The following is a 19,584-nucleotide window of genomic DNA, read 5'->3' as shown; positions in this document are numbered from 1 at the left end:
GTTTGCACTTTGTTGTCTAGCAGAACATTATGAATTAATTTTAATAAAACCAAGTATGATAGGTATTAGAACTTTACCACTATAAAACCACCATCATTCAGAGGTGCCATTTTGAGTTCTGCCAAAATGACTGTTCAGATGAAAAGAAGAGATGACAAAATTAAGTTTAAAAACCTAAACATTCACAACTTTTCAATAATTTAAAAATTTATACTCTTAAAATATTTTATATGTATCACAGATTAAAATGTAATAGTTTACTTGATAACAAGTGTTAAAGACCAATCTAGTAATTTACTATGAAATTGTTGTATTATTTCGTTGTCTCTTCTTCCCACCACAGCAATCATCTTTAATAACACTATCCCCAAATAAGATGACATACAGATAGCATGACTTATTCTCACATGTTATCTATAATTTAACAAGAAATATCACTTGTTTCATGTGGTTAAAAAGATAATTTTAATATTATAATTCATTTTAATTTTATATTTTCTTTGCTATAAAGATGCTGTGCACTTAAGTACTTTTTAAGGATCAGCTTATTTTATGCCTTCCTATAGACTTTAAAATTTAATTATTACATGCCGAACAAATAAACATTCATAGACCTGGTACATTTTGGAAAATCCATTTATTGACTTTTTAAAAGGCATTTTATTAAAACAAGAGTCTTCTGAAAGCTGTATGAATTAATGGAACTTTCTGTCTCTCCTTCTCCCTCTGTCTCAGGAAATTTGTAAATATTTCTTGAGCCCATAAAATTTGTGTAGGCTCTACTTTAAAAGCAGTCACATAAATATTAGCAGGATAAGTAAAAATAGTTGAATGTGCTCTTTTGCTTGCAAAGTTGGGAATATATTATCATGATTGCTAGCCAATCCCAATATTCTCAGATCAGATTTTTCTGATAGTTGCTAAAGAGAGCTGAATGGGATACTTCCTTTGTACTCTCTTTGAATAGATATAATAAAATAGCTGGTTAACTATACAATTCACCAGGGTGTTCCTTCTAAGCATACAGCAGTGTATGCACCCCAGTTCCAGCATCATGACTCTCTTTATGGTTTCTTAAACATATCTTATTCATTCATTCCCAGTGGTAACGATATCTTCCCCCAGTGGAGATGGAAATTAATTCTTGAGGGAGGACACACATACACACACACAACTAAGATGTTGTAATAGTTTATGGCCCTCTGGAGTACCACAACATATAAGCAGATATGCAGTGTATCTGTAATATTAAAATTTCATGGAGTGGGAGCAATTAGGTAAAATTGTCTGAAAAGACTCCTGGAGGGTGTATATGGAAATAGGTGGGAAAGATGACTAATGAATAAAAAGCGGAGAAGCGCTGCTTCATTCATATTGTCCATTCTGGGCCTTCTGCACAAAGGTTACCTACTAGATTCTGTTTATATCAAAATAGTGTCTCAAGGATAATTATTTCAGTTTTCCAGGTTGGTGTGTAGATTCTACTTTTAGGGTAGGGAGTGTGATTTTGGTCCTGACCTACCCATTCCCATGCAACTCAGTATTCTATTAATATAAAATGAAATTTGTCCTCAAATTCTTCCTTAGATTGGTATTTGTTTTAGTCTGTTTTGTGGTACTTTAACACTACAGACTGAGTAATTTATAAAGAACAGAGATTTATTTCTTATAATTCCAGTGGATTATAAATCTAAGGTCAGGGGCCCACATCTGTTGAGGGCTTTTCTGCTGTATTATAGTGGAAGGGGGAAGGGCAAGAGAAGAGTGTTCCAGGAAGGAGGCCAAGCCAATACTTTTTTTTAGGAACCTACTGTAGTGATAATGGTATTAACCTAATGATCTCATAAATGTCTAACTCTCAACACTGATGCCTTGGGGATTATGTTTCTAACACATGAATTTGGGACATACATTCAAACCATATCATTATTGGTGACAGTTCTTGTCCTCTTGGAAATATTTCTCAAGGAGCTAAAAGTTAAAAGACATATTTTCCTATTTTGAAAATTTAAAGTTTCCAATGATTACCAACCTGCTTCCAACTTAATTCTCTTATTCTTCTTTGCTTTTCTTCTTCTTCTTCTCTTGCCAATATATGCTGCTCTAAACTAAATGAGGGCAAGACTTGCCTGAGCAAATATAACATCAAAGGCCAGACAACTTAAGGTAAAAACCTGAGACTGTTAAACTCTAATTTTCCTTCCAACAGACATCCATCAGTTTTTGAGCAAGAGACAAGGAAACCTATTCATTTTTAATCAGTTGATTTTAAGGCCACATGTTTAAATTGGAAAATGGCCTAATATCTTCATATTACTTATTAAATGTATATTTTGAAAATTACATATTTTCTTAGCTAAGAAAATAATGTAATTATTATATACATTAACATCCAATATATTGAAATCGATTGCATCAGCATGGATTTGTTTCCTAAAATTAGTTTGTACCTACATTACCTTGGGTACACACAAGACTTTTTTCCTTATGGATCAGAATATTTTCATAAGTAATTTCTTATTTTGCCTGGAAGACTAATAGGAAAATAAAAAAATAGACATGATTATTGTAACTCACCAATAATAAAATTAAATTTTTGAATTTTACTGTTCAACAGAAATTTTGCTATATTTGATCTCTGGCACAAATGCTTTATTCTAAGCAGTATTTATTTTGCATTTTATAATAAATATTATTGATAACCTACATTTTCTTTTTTTTAGTCTGAGAAACTATTGAAAATTCCTGACCCATTGCTTTACAATGCACATTTTACAAATTGAGAACTAGATTGCAAACCGATAAAGCTAATTACTGTTATATCTATTTTTCCTTTTCTTTGACAAATTTCATTATATAATTATATGTGCTGACCCCACTTTCTCATACTTCATTTACCTCTCAGACTCTGGCAGTTTTTCTTCCACTCTCTCAACAATTGGGAAACTCCAAGGTCATCACTGTCTTGCAGATCTCTGTACCACCTCCCTCAAAACTTGTTTCTATTGGACTCCTCCTTTTGTTTCCTTCCCCCTCTATTATTTGTTTTTAATTACCCATGGCTCCCAGTCTCCTTCACAGACTTCTTTTTCTTTTGTTTCTCCTTTAAGATGCATAGTCCTCATGTGTTTGTTACCCTGGCCTTTTACCACTTCCATAGTCTGTCCTTCTGAGAAAGTTTATTTACTTTTCTACTTTGGATATTTCTTTAATATAGGTAACTCCCAGGTAAATATAACTACCAACATAAATGTTGAAACTACCTCTCTGTGATCTCTACCTGGATAATTATTGTGTGCCACAATAACTTGACACACTCTTTTTACTGAATTCTAAACTGAAATCATCTTAATAATTATTTGTTGTCATTGTTATGTGTCATTATCACATTCCTGTAACAAACCATTTGAAATCTGAGAGTCCTTTTGGTTGTTTCTTGTTTTTTTTTTTTTTTTTCTTAGTGTTCATGCAATAATCAAGTACAAACATCCTTATTCTTCATGACTTTTTTTTCATAACACCCTCTGACATAATTTCATATATATATTACACTTAAACTCTTTATTTGGAATCCATAATTTCACTTATTACTACCAATCTACAGGGTCAATATCCTGTTTATAATTTTCATTTTGAGACAATGCAAACTAATAGCCAGTAGTTCAGCATTAGAGCCAAACTGTCTGCATTTCAGTACTGACTGTTTCTCTATCTAGCTGTATCATTTACATGTCATCAAATCTTTCTATATCTTACCTTAATCATCTGAAAAACAGGGATTACAATGTAACTATCTTAAAGAACAACTTGAAAATTAAAATAGTGAGTGAAGCGTTGGAATGATAACTTGCATTTAGTGAGTGTTCAATCAAGGTATGTTCTTACCAGATCACTAATAAAAACTTACACAGCTTTAGGTTACATTGTAAATGAAAAATTGTGTCTGAAAATTGACCCATATCCCATTTTTTTCCCATTGTATGATACTTAATTTTACTTTTTTTTTTTCTAATTTCTATTGTAGACATTATTCTTTAACTGGGTAGTGGACTAATGTATGGTCAGAAAATAATGTAAAAGCATAAAATCGTACAATAGAGTTTGTAGTTAAATAAGCCATTTAAGAAGGGTTTCTTACTTAGTGTTTCCATTCTGTGATTTCACTATTCCAATAATTTTTTTAAATGGATCTCAGGAATAGCATTAAAGTACATATATATTACTGGATGGTAGTTTAGAATGTCTCCCAAGTTATGAGTACTTAGATATTCATGAGTCTTGACATCTGTCACTTGGAATGTTAAAAGTTTCATTCTCCCCCCAAATACCTGACAGATTTAATGGTTCTTTGTGAAGTTTCCAGAAGTTGGGGAAAACTTTTGATAAAATGTCTTTTTAATTTTTTTAAATACAATTATTCCAATTTGTGAGGGACTCAGAGTAACTTATGCTATAATTCTGGGTGCTTATTTTTAATGTTATTTTTAATATAATTGGAGTCTCTTGAATATTTCTTTACTCTTTAGGCATGCTATTTATTACATTCTCCTCAGAATAGCTTTCTTTATATTTAAAATGTAGTATATTATTTCCATCTATCCTAGTTGGTAACCTATGCTAGGTTCACAAATCTAATTATTCCAATAACTTAAGAAAACAGTGAAGAAAGCATCTTTGCAAACACACAGAAGTACCTTTTCAAAATCCCAGAGGGCTCTCCTACCTTAGGGGTCCGTGGAAAGAGAGATAACCACTGGAATTCTTTATTCTTATATAGGGAACACACAAGGGAAGGTTCCATGAATATTCTATCCCCAAAAGGGCAAAGGGGTGGGATTACAAAGAACAGGTGAGTGTAACTCAACCCCACTGGGTGGCGCCTACTCCTGGAGCCACACCTCATTATCCAAGTGGAGGTAAAGTCCAAGTTATTGTGGTGCACAATAATTGTTCGGTATCTCTTTCTCAGGACTTAAGGGTATGTATTTTCAGTTCGGTTCCCAGTAGTATATATTCATTTTGCATTAACTGAATATGTAAGAAGTATTTCTTCTGGAAAACAGCATAGTTCATTTTAAGTCTCCTACACTATTCAGATCCTTTTACAGTGTGAAGGATGGAAGTTTACTTAATTATCATTTCCTTACTTTTTGGTATAATTGCACTAGACTGAGTTAAGTGCATATTTACATGTACAAAACGATTTACTATACGAAGTAAGGAGCACTAAATTAAATACTGCCCCACCTACATAGTCACAATCGACATTCTAAACCTCTCATAGATGGAAGAGGAGCAAACTTGAGTATCTACCGTTGAATTTAGCTCTTTGAAAGAATATTCACATTAACAGTTATGCTATATACATCATTGGATGAAACTTAGATATGGAGAGGTATAAGGGAAGTTAGGAGATATGTCTCTTTTCTAAAAAGCAGTTTATTCAGTTAAAAAATGTGTTTCTGATTGCAGGAAAGATATGTCTCAGCCTCAGGAGATAATAGTTAACCTGGTTTTTAAAAAATGAACAAAATTTCCAGAAGCAAAAATCAAGCATTACAACTCAAAGACCTAAATGTAGGGATGATATAGAAGCAGGTAATTTGGGTCATGATCAGAATATGACATGCCATCTGATTTTATTGAAGCCAGGTCTGTGAATTGGGATTTAATGCTCAAAGAATAGTAAAGAATTTTGCTCATCCTTGTAGAGATCAGCATTTTCAAAAGGCATAATTTAGGTAACAAAATGGTTAGATAACGACAAAAGCTAAATGCAGCACCCATTAAATTCCTGACTGTATCACTTCATAACTGGGTTCTTTTTTTTTTTTTTTTAAGAGAGAGAGAGAGAGAGAATTTTAATATTTATTTTTTAGTTCTCGGCGGACACAACATCTTGTTTGTATGTGGTGCTGAGGATCGAACCCGAGCTGCGCACATGCCAGGCGAGCGCGCTATCGCATGAGTCACATCCCCAGCCCATAACTGGGTTCTTTTAACTGTTTCTCTTACTTCAAACTTTGTCCTTTGAGGCAATGCAGAGAATAAATTAGCTTTTATGGGTCACCCAAAAGGTAGGGTGGTGGTGTTTATTTTATGTTGTGTTAAACCTTTGTAGGGGATTTTTATATGATGCTTTTAATTCCATTACCTTAAACACAGTAGGATTATGTATGTGTTTTTGTGTTTTTAGTTTTTGGGGGTGGGGTAGGGTGAAGTTAAGAACCAAACCTGGAACCTTGCTCATCTTATGCATGCACTCTACCACAGAGCTGCATCCCCAACCCTGTTTATGTGATTTTGAACTTTTGTTTTTAATAGCCGTCAAAGTTGTTGATAAGCCACTTCATGACTTTGTAGTCATTTAAAAAAAAAAAAAAATCAAATTTAGTGTTGTCCATTGCAAAGGGAGAGGCCTGAAACAAGAAAATGAAGATAAGTAGAATTTTTTGCCTTGTTGGAAAAAGAAGTACACAGTGTCCCCACATGCTGTCACACTGCTATGAAACATTTTTTCTCTCTCCTTTTTTTTTTTTTTTGGACACCAGTTGCTCAAAAAGAAGCAAGAACCAATGGCAGGGAAGCAAACAAGGCTAACTAGCTGTTGGCAGAACATAGAGCTATGGGGACATTATCCAAAGGCAATGCAATGTTAGTCCTTTTGTTAAGTTACAAGCACATACTTAAGTCTGTCTGCTAGAGAATTAGCATTGCTGACTACAGAAGAAAAGAAACACAGTGGGAGTCTTTTTTTGGAAATCTAGGAAAGATGCATCAGGGTGTGCCTTTAAAAAGCTTTGGATTCTTACTGAAGCACTTGTCTAGCATGGGCCTGATACCAGACAGAATTCAATTAAACTGATATCAGTTATCAAGAATAGAGTATGTAAGTGAACATTTTCTTTCTAATCTTCCCTCATCTCATCTGTGGTTGTGTTCTCCCCTTTTACATGTCTTTGCTCAGCTTTTCAGGATTAACTAGGGAATTTGTTAATCTCTTTTACTATATATATTTAACTACAAGGAATTGAACCTTAGTGATAGCATATCCTAATTGTAGACAAATTAGGGAAAATAACAGACTCCACTACTAAACCTTTGAGTCTAAACCTAAAGTTATAGTGGCCACAAAACCATATGTGTATGATCAGTTTCATAGTCAGCCAATTTATTCCTTCTTTTCACATTCCTGTTTTCCTGCCATGTTTTTGCCACCTAAGAACTTATGAAGTCTTAGTTGGTGCCCTATTCACACACCAAATATTTTCACATTTCTTTTAAAGGTTGTCCATGAGCAAATGATTTGCTAAGACATTTTTAACTTCCTTGCTTAAAAATTTAGCTTACTTAAAAATTCAGACTTCAGATAAAATTTTATAAAATAACTTCTTTACCCTCACCACCGTCTTTTCCTTTGTGTGGTTTATTTTCCTCAAAAGTGTATTTTGACTCTTTTGCTACGTGCAATATAGAATATGATTTCAGGATGAATGACAAAAGTCTTGCTGTCTATTCTAGTAAAAAATAACATCCAGGCTGAGCATGGTGGCACACATGTGTAATCCCAACAACTTGGGAGTTCTGCTGAGGCAGGAGGATCACAAGTTCAAAGACAGGCTCAGCAACTTAGCAAGGCCCTAAGCAACTTAGTGAGATTCAGTCAAAATAAAAACTAAAATGGATTGGTGATATAGATCAGTGATGAAGTGCCCCCTGGGTTCCAGCCCCAGTACCATAATAATAATAATAATAACAGCAACAACAACATCATCATCCAGGTGCAGGTCAGTAGATGAATGGATAAAGAAAATGTGTTATATATACACAATAGAATTTTACTCAGTCATAAAGAAGAATGAAATTATGGCATTTGCTTATAAATGGGTGAAAGTGAAGAATATCATGCTAAGTGACATAAGCCAGACTCAGAAGTCAAGAATTGAGTGTTTTCTCTCATACGTGAAAGCAAAAACAAAATAAGGGGAAAAAAATCAAGTAGGATCCCATGAAAATGGGGAGAGATCAGTGGGATAGAGGAATCGAATAAAGGAGAATGGGAAATAGGAGGAAGTAGAATGAAATTGACTGAATAATGCTGTGTACACATTTGTATATACCACTGGGAACTTTACCTTTATGTATATCTATAAAGCATCAATTAAAAAAAACAATAAATAAATAGTTGGGAGACCAGTAGAGTGGAGGAAGAGGAACAGGAGGAGGGAAAGAGGAAGTACTGGGAACTGAAATGCAAGTTATATACTATGCATGTATGATAGTGTCAAAATGAACCCCATTACCATGTAAAAATATAATGCACTTATAAAAATGTTTTTTTAAAAAGGTAAACATGTTGTATAAAAATAGTATCTAGCTTATAGAACATTGTTTGCATAAAAATAGTACTTATTCTTAATTCATCTTTATTTGTTTACTGCTTTATCCTTTTGATATATTTTATTGCTTATTTTAAATAAAAATATGCCAAAAATGTCACATATAGGTCAAGACATACATAACAACATGAACATCTGAAATTTTGTCCTCTTTTGGCATGGCATTGAGAACAGGCAATCTAGCATCTGAGAAATAGACAGCTGAAGTAATTTATCTGTTCTCATTTGTCAAATAGTTCATCTTTGGTACACTTAACACAAATAGGGCTTAAAGATTTTTTTTGTTGTTTCTTTTTTATTATCTCCTGCGTATAATTGGTTCCAAGGCCCCTAACTTTGCCAGAAAACCAAAATCAAAAGATGCTCAAGTATCTTATGTAAATGGTGTAGTATTTGCAGGTAGCCTCTATATATTTAGAATCTTCTCTAGATTACTTATAATGCCAAATACAATGTAAAGTCTATGTAAATAGTTGTTACACTTTATTGTTTATGGAATCATGATAAGAAGTAGAAGACCATTTATATTCAATACAAATGCAACCATTGTAGGCTTAAGTAGATAGTACATAAATGAGATTCGAGTCCAACATGCTCTTCCATGAGGGCAGGAGACAGAACAAAGAGATCAATGAAATGGTGGGAGGCTATAGCAGGGTATGCCTATACATCACTTCTTTTGTAAGGATTCAGCATGGATCTTTGTTGTGACAAATTCAGGTTTTGCTTTTTGAAACCTTCTTCAAATATTTTCAATCTGCAGTTGGTTGAATCCACGGATGCAGAACCCATTCATGGATTTCACAGAATCCATGTGGAATGGAGGGCCAACTCTGTCTGTGTGTGCATATGTGTACATGTGTACACAAACGCGTTATATCCACCAAGTGGGGGCAGGAGGGAGGCTGTGATAGGCTGTGAAGGTAAATCCCTGTTCTGCTGAGCACTGTTAATTTCAGTCTGTTGCCTCCTCCAGCATGCCCTTCTGTATCTCATCCTCTGGTTATGATAATTCTATTTTGTTTCTGTGCCTCAAAAAAAATTATGTTATACCTTTAACAATTTTAGAGGAAAACATCAAACCTTACAAAGTATTTGAGTTCCTATTTTAGGTCCAGTACACTGGAGCTTACTGTGGAGGATTAAAAGGAAACATAAGATGTGGACCTTGTCCATAACCATATTTATCAGTTAATATTAAAGGGAGAGGTTGCTGCTTATCAGTTTATTTTTTCTGATTAACAAAATCACAGGTCCTGATGTGGAAAAGCATGTATTACTGTGTTCTATGCTTTGGTGACTTATGTGCTCACTGAAGACCCTGAGAAATCCGAAACATTTTAATTTAAGATGGATGCTTCCCTTTCAAAGTTAGTCTTCAGGACAATTAAGCAGAATAGGAGTTGAAGGTTTTTATATTCTCCTTAGGACTATATGTTATTTTCATGTATACATAAACTTGGGAACAACCAAGAATTACATAGCATCTGCAGCATGGAGACTGTGATAGACTTTAATTAATTCCTAGGTAAAATTAGTATGCATTACACTTTAGAGAAACAAAACACACAAACCTGCTAATCAAAATGTTCAGCTAACAGAGCTGGAGCTTTTTCATTAGTTATATTGTCTTGAATTTCATCACTGTACCAGCTGGCTTCTTGTCAATTTATAGTTTGGACCTTTACATCAAACAGCAAAAAATTAATTACAGGAAAAGGAGTCCCAGTAGGAATTTTGCACTGAGAGGTTTTTCACAATTAACCAGAAATAAATGGGGCTATGTGTACAGAGGAAATGGAAAAGGGGAGAAGGAACTTAGCAGAATTTTCTAGAGTTATTATTTAACCATAACAGTGTTATTCACCTGCTTCCCTGATTTTGTTTTGAACTTGTTTAGCCAAAGTTTTCAGCCTTCTTATTTATGGAAGCACTCAGGTCTATTACTATATTGAATGCAGTGAATCATGGTATGAACTGTGAATTTTCTTGCAAAATGTCCCAAGAGACAGCTCCAAAAATTGCTATCTTCCCTTCATTTTGAATTGAGTAGCATTCAATGTTTTACATTACTGATCATAATCATAATTTAATGAGCAGAAAATCATGCTTTGATGGTTATTGCCTAGTTTCTTGTAATGCATGTTTTGGACTTAGAAGCGTTGTTCTCAAGTGTCACAGTCACTGCTCCTGTGTTAGTTCAAATGTGACTTTTCTAAGCCTTTTGTCTATTGAATAAACCAGCCAAAAGTTTTTAAAATGCTTCCCTCAAAATTGTCTCATTTTTTTATATTACTTAAAGATTCTTACTTGGGACCTAACCTTCTAATCCCTGACTTTCTGATACAGTAAATGGTTCTTTCACAAACAGATACCTAGAGTATCTGAAGAAAACATTGCCACCTCAGAAAAATGCACATAAGAAAAAACATGTGACATTTTCCTGGAAATGCCAGGGGAAAACTAGACATGTGTTAATCCCAGGTTATGAATGCCTCTTTCATTCATTGAGGAAAACATTTGTATATCTGTGTGTGTGTGTGTGTGTAATGTGTATGTGTGTGTCTGTGTGTAAATGTGCACATATATACATTTTTTTTTGTAACTCACAAATATATGTATATCTTAAATATATGGATATTTTAAAATTTGGCTAAATTCAAATGCTGATTCAGATCATGTTGTTCCTACTCCTCCAAGTTATCTGTACTAAAACAAATCAATTATCTTTTTGGCCATCACTTGAATAAATTTAGATTTCTGAACAATTTTTATGTATAGCACCCTTAGTTATATGTTCATTTGGGTGGCTATATTCCTTCTGTACTGTCTCAAGTCTTGCCACATATACTAAGTAATTTGTAGACCACAGCTGAGAAGAACATTTTTAACTTTTTTTAATGACAGTATTTTTCTTCCTTAGATTTGTGAGCTGTGAGCTAGTAGTATAAGATACTAACAGGCCTTTCCCAGTATTCTGTTCAGACTGAGAATGGTTCTCTATTATCCCAAGGTCACTTTGAAAGTCTTTCTGTGATTTGCTTCCATTTATTTTATGCTTGTGTTTATGGTTTTGAACCAAAAATGAAATTTAATGTTGCGTTTGTCTACATTAAACTTAATTTGCCTCTTGTCAGCTCATTTACAACAGAAATAACATTCAAAAGCCACCCTGTAGAATGTTTTGTTTGCCATCAATGATATAATTTTTCTATCTTTTCTTGTTATATGTGACTTTCTATATCTTTAACTTTAAAAAGAGTTCTTGCCAGTTAGATTCTTAGAAATTTTAAATGAGACTAATAGAAATTAATAAATAATTTTCTTAATAAAAAGTTTCACCACATCATGAACAAGTTACAAAATAAGTTCTATTTTCCTTACTTACAAATTTAATTTCATATTACATAATATGTACTCATTAAGATATTATATAAGGAAGTGAATTTATATTCAAACAGGATAAGTGAAGGAAAGTTAAAATACATACAAAAATTTAAGTGGGTTTTCCTAATTTTATCTTTTTCTAATATTTTGCATGTGCATGGCCTTATGAAATGATTTTTATTCTTAATATTTAATACTTTTTGATACAGAATTGAAAAGTTAAATTGATATTTAAAATTGATATATCTCAGAGGAACCTAAAATGAAGTCTTCAATTTAAATGATGAAAAATAAAATCACAGTAGAAACTTAGACATATAAATTAAGGAATATAATTTGTAAATACTGTTTTCAGGAGCAATTGGTCAACTTGCCCTATGTCTTTAAATAATTAATAATGTTCAAAACATGGGAAATGTTTTCTGTTATAATCATATCTGCTATTTACCTTTTGAGGAGATATTTTACTTGTTTTGTTTATGTTAGGGAGATAATAAACAGTGTAGAAATGTAAACTTGTAAGTTTGGTTATTTTTTGTTAGACCAAAACACTAGAAAAAATGACTAACTTAATGTGATATGTCAAATAAAATAGTATTGTGTGCACATAATAGAATACCATCATGGAGATACATATTTATGGACATGGAACATTCTGATATTAAAATTAAAAACACTATATAATATAAATCTACTTTTGTTCAAAAACAAGCTGTAGGCAGATAGTAAATAGAAGTATGTCCATATCGATATAGTTAGATATGTATAAATATAGATATAAATGGCAATAAATAAGACATTTACCAAAAGAGAAACAGTGACTCTTTGGTAGGATTTCAGACTGTGGTGTATGTTTTTAACTGTACTTTAAAAAATAGTATGTCTATAAGTATATTTATTATATAATAACAAGTGAAAAATAGCCAAATTGCTGTCATTTTAATTGCTACTGGTGACTTGATATCTGCTGCAGAGTAGGGACGGCTAGTTCTCTGCTCAGAAGAATCAGAAATTTTAGCCCTAATGTAACTCATGTTTTGTGCCTTTTTTCTAGTAACTTTAGTCATCAGTTGAAGTGTGTAACATAAGAGCTGCCATACATTGAAAGCATGTAGCTGCCAGATCTATGCAAAGCACCTCACATTGTCTTCTTTGAATTTGAGAAAAAGCTTTATAAAACATGTTATCCTGTTTTACAGATGAAGAAACTAAACTCTTGAGATATTACATTATCTAAATTCATGTCACTTATAATTAAATTTTATAGAATAATTATTGTATAAAGGACTTTTATATTTATATACTTGTATTTTTCAGGGTGAGTTTTTTAGCCCACATACTTTCCAAATATTATAGGGAAATTGATAAAAGTGTAGACTTCTACTTGAGACTTTCCCCAGAGTTAATGAATTAGCATGACCAGGAATGAAAATTTTTAATATGACTCCTTGCTTATTCTGGAGCATAATATAAATTGGAAAGCACATCTCTATAGCATCTTATTCCTACTCCAAAAGTATGATAAGAGCAAGTTGTTATGTTTTCCTTTTCTATTTTTTTTTCAGCAGTTTACACTACTTCTAATGCTTTCCTTATCTTACCTTGCTAACAGTTGCTCTTCAATCCCCCCTCACAGTTCTTCTCTGCCTGCAGGTTCTTAAGATGCTGCCTGTGGCTCCTCTTCCTCTGCTGGCTGCAATTATGTTTGCTTATTGAGGTTTTACAAATTATTTTTATTCCCACCTGCATTTCTCTTCCTGAATTTCAGTACCATATTTTTATCTCTCTTACTCTAAATCCATGAATGCCTGCAAATCCTTCAAGTCTTAAATTTAGCATGCCTAAAATTGAACTTATCATCATCTTCTTACCCCAAACTATCTGTCACCATTTTCTTCTAATGCGGTTAGAGCTGTCATTACTCAGTCTCCTGAACTTGAAACTTTAAAATAACATTCAGGTATTTCTTTTCCTTATAACCTCCACTTAGTCATTAAATCTTGTTCTTTCCATCTCAGAAATGCTATTTGAATTGACATTTTTTCTTCAATCCCATTTTTCCTCATCCTCTGTTGTCTTATACTTTAGATTCCGTTCTAGTTTTCTACCATTCAAATTTTTCCAATATCCATTCTCTTTTTCCAAACTGTAGCAGGCATTTTAATAATAAACACGCTAAACTTCTCAGTCCTCCACTTGCCAATAGTTTTGGTTCCCTGTTCCCTACAATATGAGATCCATAGTTTGTAACACTCATTCTAATCTCATCTCATCCTGAATGTATTGCCTCTTTTTACCACAGACCCTATTTGTGGTGTTTAATTCAAACTCTTCACTGCATCTCATCTCTGACTCTAATCCATTAGTGCAATGTCATTCCATTAGCTTGGAATTCTCCCCCATATATGAAAGGTTGTTGGTTTTGGGTTCTTTATTTCCACAGCATTTACTTCTGAGTAATATGATATTAGGCTGTTAAAAAGCAGACTGGTTGGATTCATAGGCCCAACTACTTAATCACTGTGTCACCTTTCTATATCTCAGATTGGGGCAATAATAGTAACTACCTCACAGAGTTGTTGAAAATGGAAATAGTTAATTATGTACAATGCTTTTTACAAATAGTGCCTGCAACCTAATAGGCTGACATCAGACATCTGTTGCTGTTTATTTTGTGAACATGAGGATATGATGCGACACTCTCATCAGGAAAAAAGTCTATTGCTTATTAATATTGGAATCAACCCAGAAACCCATGGCCATACTAAATTAAATGTATTTTGCCCATAGAAAGCCTGAATCTATTTATAGGTATGTTAGTCTCTGTAGTTGTATCACTATGACCAAATACCTAATAAGAACACCACAGAGGAAGGAAAATTAATTTGGGGGCTAACAATTTCAGAAGTCTCAGTCCCTGGATAGCAGACCCTGTTGCATTGGGCCAGAGATGATATAGCTCAGCCCCTCAATGGGGTAAGGACATGGTTGAGGGAAGCTTTTCCCATCATGGCAGTCAGAAGCAAAGACAGAACAGTGGGGAAGGGAACACAGGGAAGACGAACATTTACATGGCATGTCCTTAGGGACCACTTCCTTTGGCTGAACCTACCTACAGTTACCACCCAGGAAGTCCATTCAAAATAAGATGGAGTAATTAAGTTATAGCTCTCACAATGTAGTCATTTTACCTCCTAACTTTTGACACAAGAGTTTTGGGTGGGTACTTCATATCCAAACCATAACAGTAGGGTAATATGCTTTAGCTGCCTCATGAGATAGAAGTCTCTTCTTTTTCCATTAGTCAAAGTCTCACTCACACCAGATTAGTACTTGGACATATCCTTTTACTTAGATTGACAGTCCCTTCATTATCAGTAAAGAAGGCTATAATTATGAATTATGAATTACATTATTTTGCCAGTTGAGTGGTTGATGGAGCAAGCTATGCTGTGGGGTATACCTTGGACTGATGTGAATCAGGCTCCAGACCCAGGCAAGACTCTTAAATGTGGCAGAAGGACATTCCTTGGGTTGATATAAAGTAGCTGAAAAAATAAATATAGACTCACAGAGTGAGAAATTTGGTTCTTTCCTTTGTCATACCATGCACCTCATAAGAAATATTGTCCTTTAGACTGAAATATTAGAATTTAGCAAAATGATTGCAGATTAATTTTCATGAGATTTCTGCAGACCTATTTATTTAGGTGTTATTTTTTTCTGGTTCAAAAATTGCAGGAATTCTTAGCAAAGTTTATTATTTAAAGCAACACTATAATAAATAATTTTGAATTATATACTAGCTTATTGGTTTTTATTTATAAGAATATTAATACTGGGGCTGGGGATGTGGCTCGAGTGGTAGCGCGCTCGCCTGGCATGCGTGCGGCCCGGGTTCGATCCTCAGCACCACATACAAACAAAGATGTTGTGCCCTCCGAAAACTAAAAAATAAATATTAAAAAATTCCCTCTCTCTCTCTCTCTAAAAAAAAAGAATATTAATACTATTTTGTTTGAAATAAGATACACTTGTGTTTGTCTATGATAATTTCTTATGCATTGGGGAAATTTGGGACTTACAAAATTGTTAATATTAAAATGGTATATATAAGTAAATTTTAAGAATTCTGAATTTTGCCATGAAAATTCCTTAAAGTAGAAATTCAATTTGGGTAAAACATTAATAGTCAGTTTATTAGGTAACTAATATGTAAATTTAATTTTCAGAATTAAGTCTATGTATTATATTTTAAAATTTATTGAATTTATACTTCTTATTACATAATGAGAAGTAATACAAAGTGGATTCCCAACAGAATTTCCCAAGCTACACACACACACACACACACAAGCTCATTTGAAACTAAAGATGTACATCTAATTGTAACAAATTTTTTCTCTGAAAAAAAAAAAAAAAATCAAGTAATGTCTTGGATTTCTGTTGAACCCCAAATTTACAATAAACTTGCCTAATGTATTATGGTTAAAAAAAATCTGTGTATATTAGCCCAGTGTTGTGGTATATGCCTGTAATTTCAACTACTCAGGAGGCTGAGGCAGGAGGATTTGAGTTTGAGATCAGTGTGGGCAACTTAGCAAGACCCTGTTTCAAAATAAAATCCAAAACACAGCTGAAGATATAGTTTAGTGGGAGAGTGCATGCATGAGGTCCTGTATTCAGTTCCTAGGACTGCAAAAGGGGGATGATGAGAGAAAGAAAGAAACATCTACTGATTTTAATTAGAAAAAGTAAATTTTAATGACTCTTTTCCACTTTGTATTTTCTGTGTGAGGTTAGGCAAATCTCTCAACTGCCCAGAGCTTAGGATTTATCATCTAAAAATGAATATAATAGATCCTTTGAGGATCAAAATATAATGTATATATAAAGCCTTTGAAAATTGTAAAGCATTGTACAGATTTCTGAGATTACAGATATAGAGATTTCACAAATTCCTCTGGGATCCCCTAGATTATTTCAGAGATGATATAAGTGTAGTGGATATAGTTGCTTTCGTTTGTGCATGAGGAAACTGAAATGTGCAGCTAGTAATGAGTGTCGAAACTAAAGCTGGACCTAGGCTTTAGAGTACAAATGTAGTATTTTTTGCTCTAGATCATGCTGTTTTTTACTCAGATAGGTACATCATTTACTGGGTTCAATGATAGTCACATATAACCTAAACTGTCTTTAAAAACATGTAATTATGTAGTTATCTTAGTAAGAAATGCTAATATTAGTAAGTTATATTTATGGTTTTTTTTTCATATACAGGTAATGAATTTGGGCATCCTGAATGGTTAGACTTCCCAAGGAAAGGAAATAATGAGAGTTACCATTATGCCAGAAGGCAGTTTCATTTAACTGATGATGACCTTCTTCGCTATAAATTCCTAAATAACTTTGACAGGGATATGAATAGATTGGAAGAAAGATGTGGTTGGCTTTCAGCTCCACAGGTACGTGCTTTCTAAATGTGATGTTTTAGTCACCATTGCAATACATGCTTAGAATGGCAATCAATTTAAATCTATATGCAGATCTTCTAAACAGCACTTTGTTATTCAGTGTGTAGTGCCCTGTGACATACTTCAGGTTGTCAAAACATGTCACTGAAATCTCTCCAATAGATAATGAAAATCTTAAACATAATGTCCTGCTTACTTTCCTGGTTAGGTAGTGGTTGTTGTTTAAATTTAGTAATTTTTATTTCAGTTGGTTAAAATAGATGACAAAAGCTCTGCATGGAACCCACTTTGAAAATTGCTGTGGAAACATCTTAATTGTTTTGACTGTTTTTCTTTATATAAATAATTATGCTGTCATAAAGAAACTACTTTGAAAACATGTAGATTTCTTTATTCTTTTTTTCCTCCTCTTTACTGGTCTCTAACTTGTCATTTCAATAGATGCCATTATACCTGTGTGCTGTTTTGTATTTTTATGAGCCTCACTCTCCTCTGGAATTAAAGTCTCAGTTTTCAATAAGATTTAGAAAATGTAATTAAGAGGTGCAAATTTTATACAGGCTTTTTTTCCTTGCAAAAATTAGCATATAGTATGTGTTAGTTATAATCCACTTACTTTATATTAGTGCTGTTTGAAATTACTGTTGATGTGTTTTTACTTTGGTGTCCATGATTCTTTTTGTTAATGGCTGAACAAAGGCACTTATATATTCAGTAAGATTGGCTACATGACACAAATGCCCTTATCACATTTATTAGTAATGCTGTTTCCAGAAGAGAGAGCAAAATGATGCTCCTTTTCAGTAGGAACAATGTTGAATACCAAAAGGCACACTCTTTACTCTAGAGCCTTAGTTCACATTCTAAATTACCAACAGTGATACTGCTGATATGCATGGCAATAAAGTCCTCTCAAAGCTGCGGTTGGGCAGAAGGTAGTGTTCAAAAAGCAGAAGCTCTGGCTGCCAACTATAAATACATGATGCATAAAATAAGGGAGTTTACAGATTTAATTTACTTTCAGACCTTTTGATTAACAAAAATACAAAGCATTGTACTACAGGTTGCCACTGAATCTGTCAAAGTTGTGTAAAAATGTAAAATTTGGGAGATAACTATAATAGATAGTATAGATAATTTTGTAATAATAAATAGATAATAGATAATAATAAATAGATAATGTTATAGTAATAAATTTGGAAAAGCGATTTTATGTACCTTACCACATTAATCTGGGAACTAACACAAAAGTCTTCAAATGCACTTATAAATACTTTAAATGGAGTTCATGTGCCATGTTTCTACTTAAAACCTAAACTGTAATCCTAATCCTCTTTTGTTTTTTTGTTAGGTAGGAGTTGCCAAGTAGCTGGTGAAAATTTTAAACGTTCAAAAAATATACAGTGCTAGAATTTTCATCTTTGACTTAATAATTGATAATATTATTAGGAAAGAAAAAAATTTTTTATAAATAATAGTGGCAACATCTAGGTGTCTTTTAAATGTAACATGTTAATTCTTGCAGGCCTTTGTGAGTGAAAAGCATGAGGGAAACAAGATTATAGCTTTTGAGAGAGCAGGTCTTCTTTTTATTTTCAACTTCCACCCAAACAAGAGCTACACTGATTACCGAGTTGGAACAGCATTACCAGGAAAATATCCTTTTTTTTACTGGTGAATATGGTCATTTGGATTTAGTTGTTTTTTGTTTTGTTTTGTTTTGTTTTATTTCAGCATATAAGAAGACTAATACTGATCACAGTAACTTTCAGTTTCCTCAAGGGCAAAAGGAGCACTTGAGAGAGTTATTCGATAAATCTTTGCTTAGCTGAGTTATACTAAATTATTCCTGACCTTCCTTCAGCCTTTAAAAACATTTGGTTCTGAATAATTTTAAAGTATTTTTTTGTTCTAATAAGCAATATAAAAAACAATTGATTGGAGTTTTTATTTTTTCTGTGTGTGTGGGGGGGGTGGTACCAAGGATTGAACTCAGGGGCACTTGACCATTAAGCCACATCCCCAGTCCTATTTCTTACTTTTATGTAGAGATAGGGTCTCAATTAGTTCCTTAGTGCCTCACTTTTACTGAGGCTGGCTTTGAACTCTCAATCCTCCTGCCTCAGCCTCCCAAGCCGCTGGGATTATAGGCATGTACCACTGTGCCTGGTTTGGAGTTTTTCCTTTATTAAAATATTTTATACATTGGTTCTGAGAATCATCTCCTTTTTGTTTCTCCACCAAGTTTGAAAGAGCAGATAGCAGCTATAGAGATATATTTCTTTCTCTTTTTCTGTCTAGAATTGGTAAGGAGACAGGACAAT

The 19,584-nt window shown here is 33.3% G+C and overlaps 1 protein-coding gene across 3 annotated transcripts in view; it reads left to right on the top strand.

Annotated features, from left to right (window-relative positions):
- The window catches only part of Gbe1 (1,4-alpha-glucan branching enzyme 1), a 268,831-nt gene that overhangs the window by 213,944 nt on the left and 35,303 nt on the right, over window positions 1-19,584 (top strand). For all 3 annotated transcript variants that reach the window (XM_071615136.1, XM_071615135.1, XM_071615137.1), the window contains 2 exons: window positions 17,067-17,251; window positions 18,786-18,918. In XM_071615136.1, coding sequence (XP_071471237.1) covers window positions 17,067-17,251; window positions 18,786-18,918 — 318 coding nt within the window. The remainder of the gene's footprint in view (window positions 1-17,066; window positions 17,252-18,785; window positions 18,919-19,584) is intronic.

The sequence above is a fragment of the Marmota flaviventris genome, chromosome 8 (genome assembly GCF_047511675.1).
Source record: "Marmota flaviventris isolate mMarFla1 chromosome 8, mMarFla1.hap1, whole genome shotgun sequence".
In the NCBI taxonomy this organism is placed as follows: domain Eukaryota; kingdom Metazoa; phylum Chordata; class Mammalia; order Rodentia; family Sciuridae; genus Marmota; species Marmota flaviventris.
The sequence above is the reverse complement of the archived record's forward strand: the minus strand, read 5'-3'. Positions and strand labels throughout refer to the sequence as shown.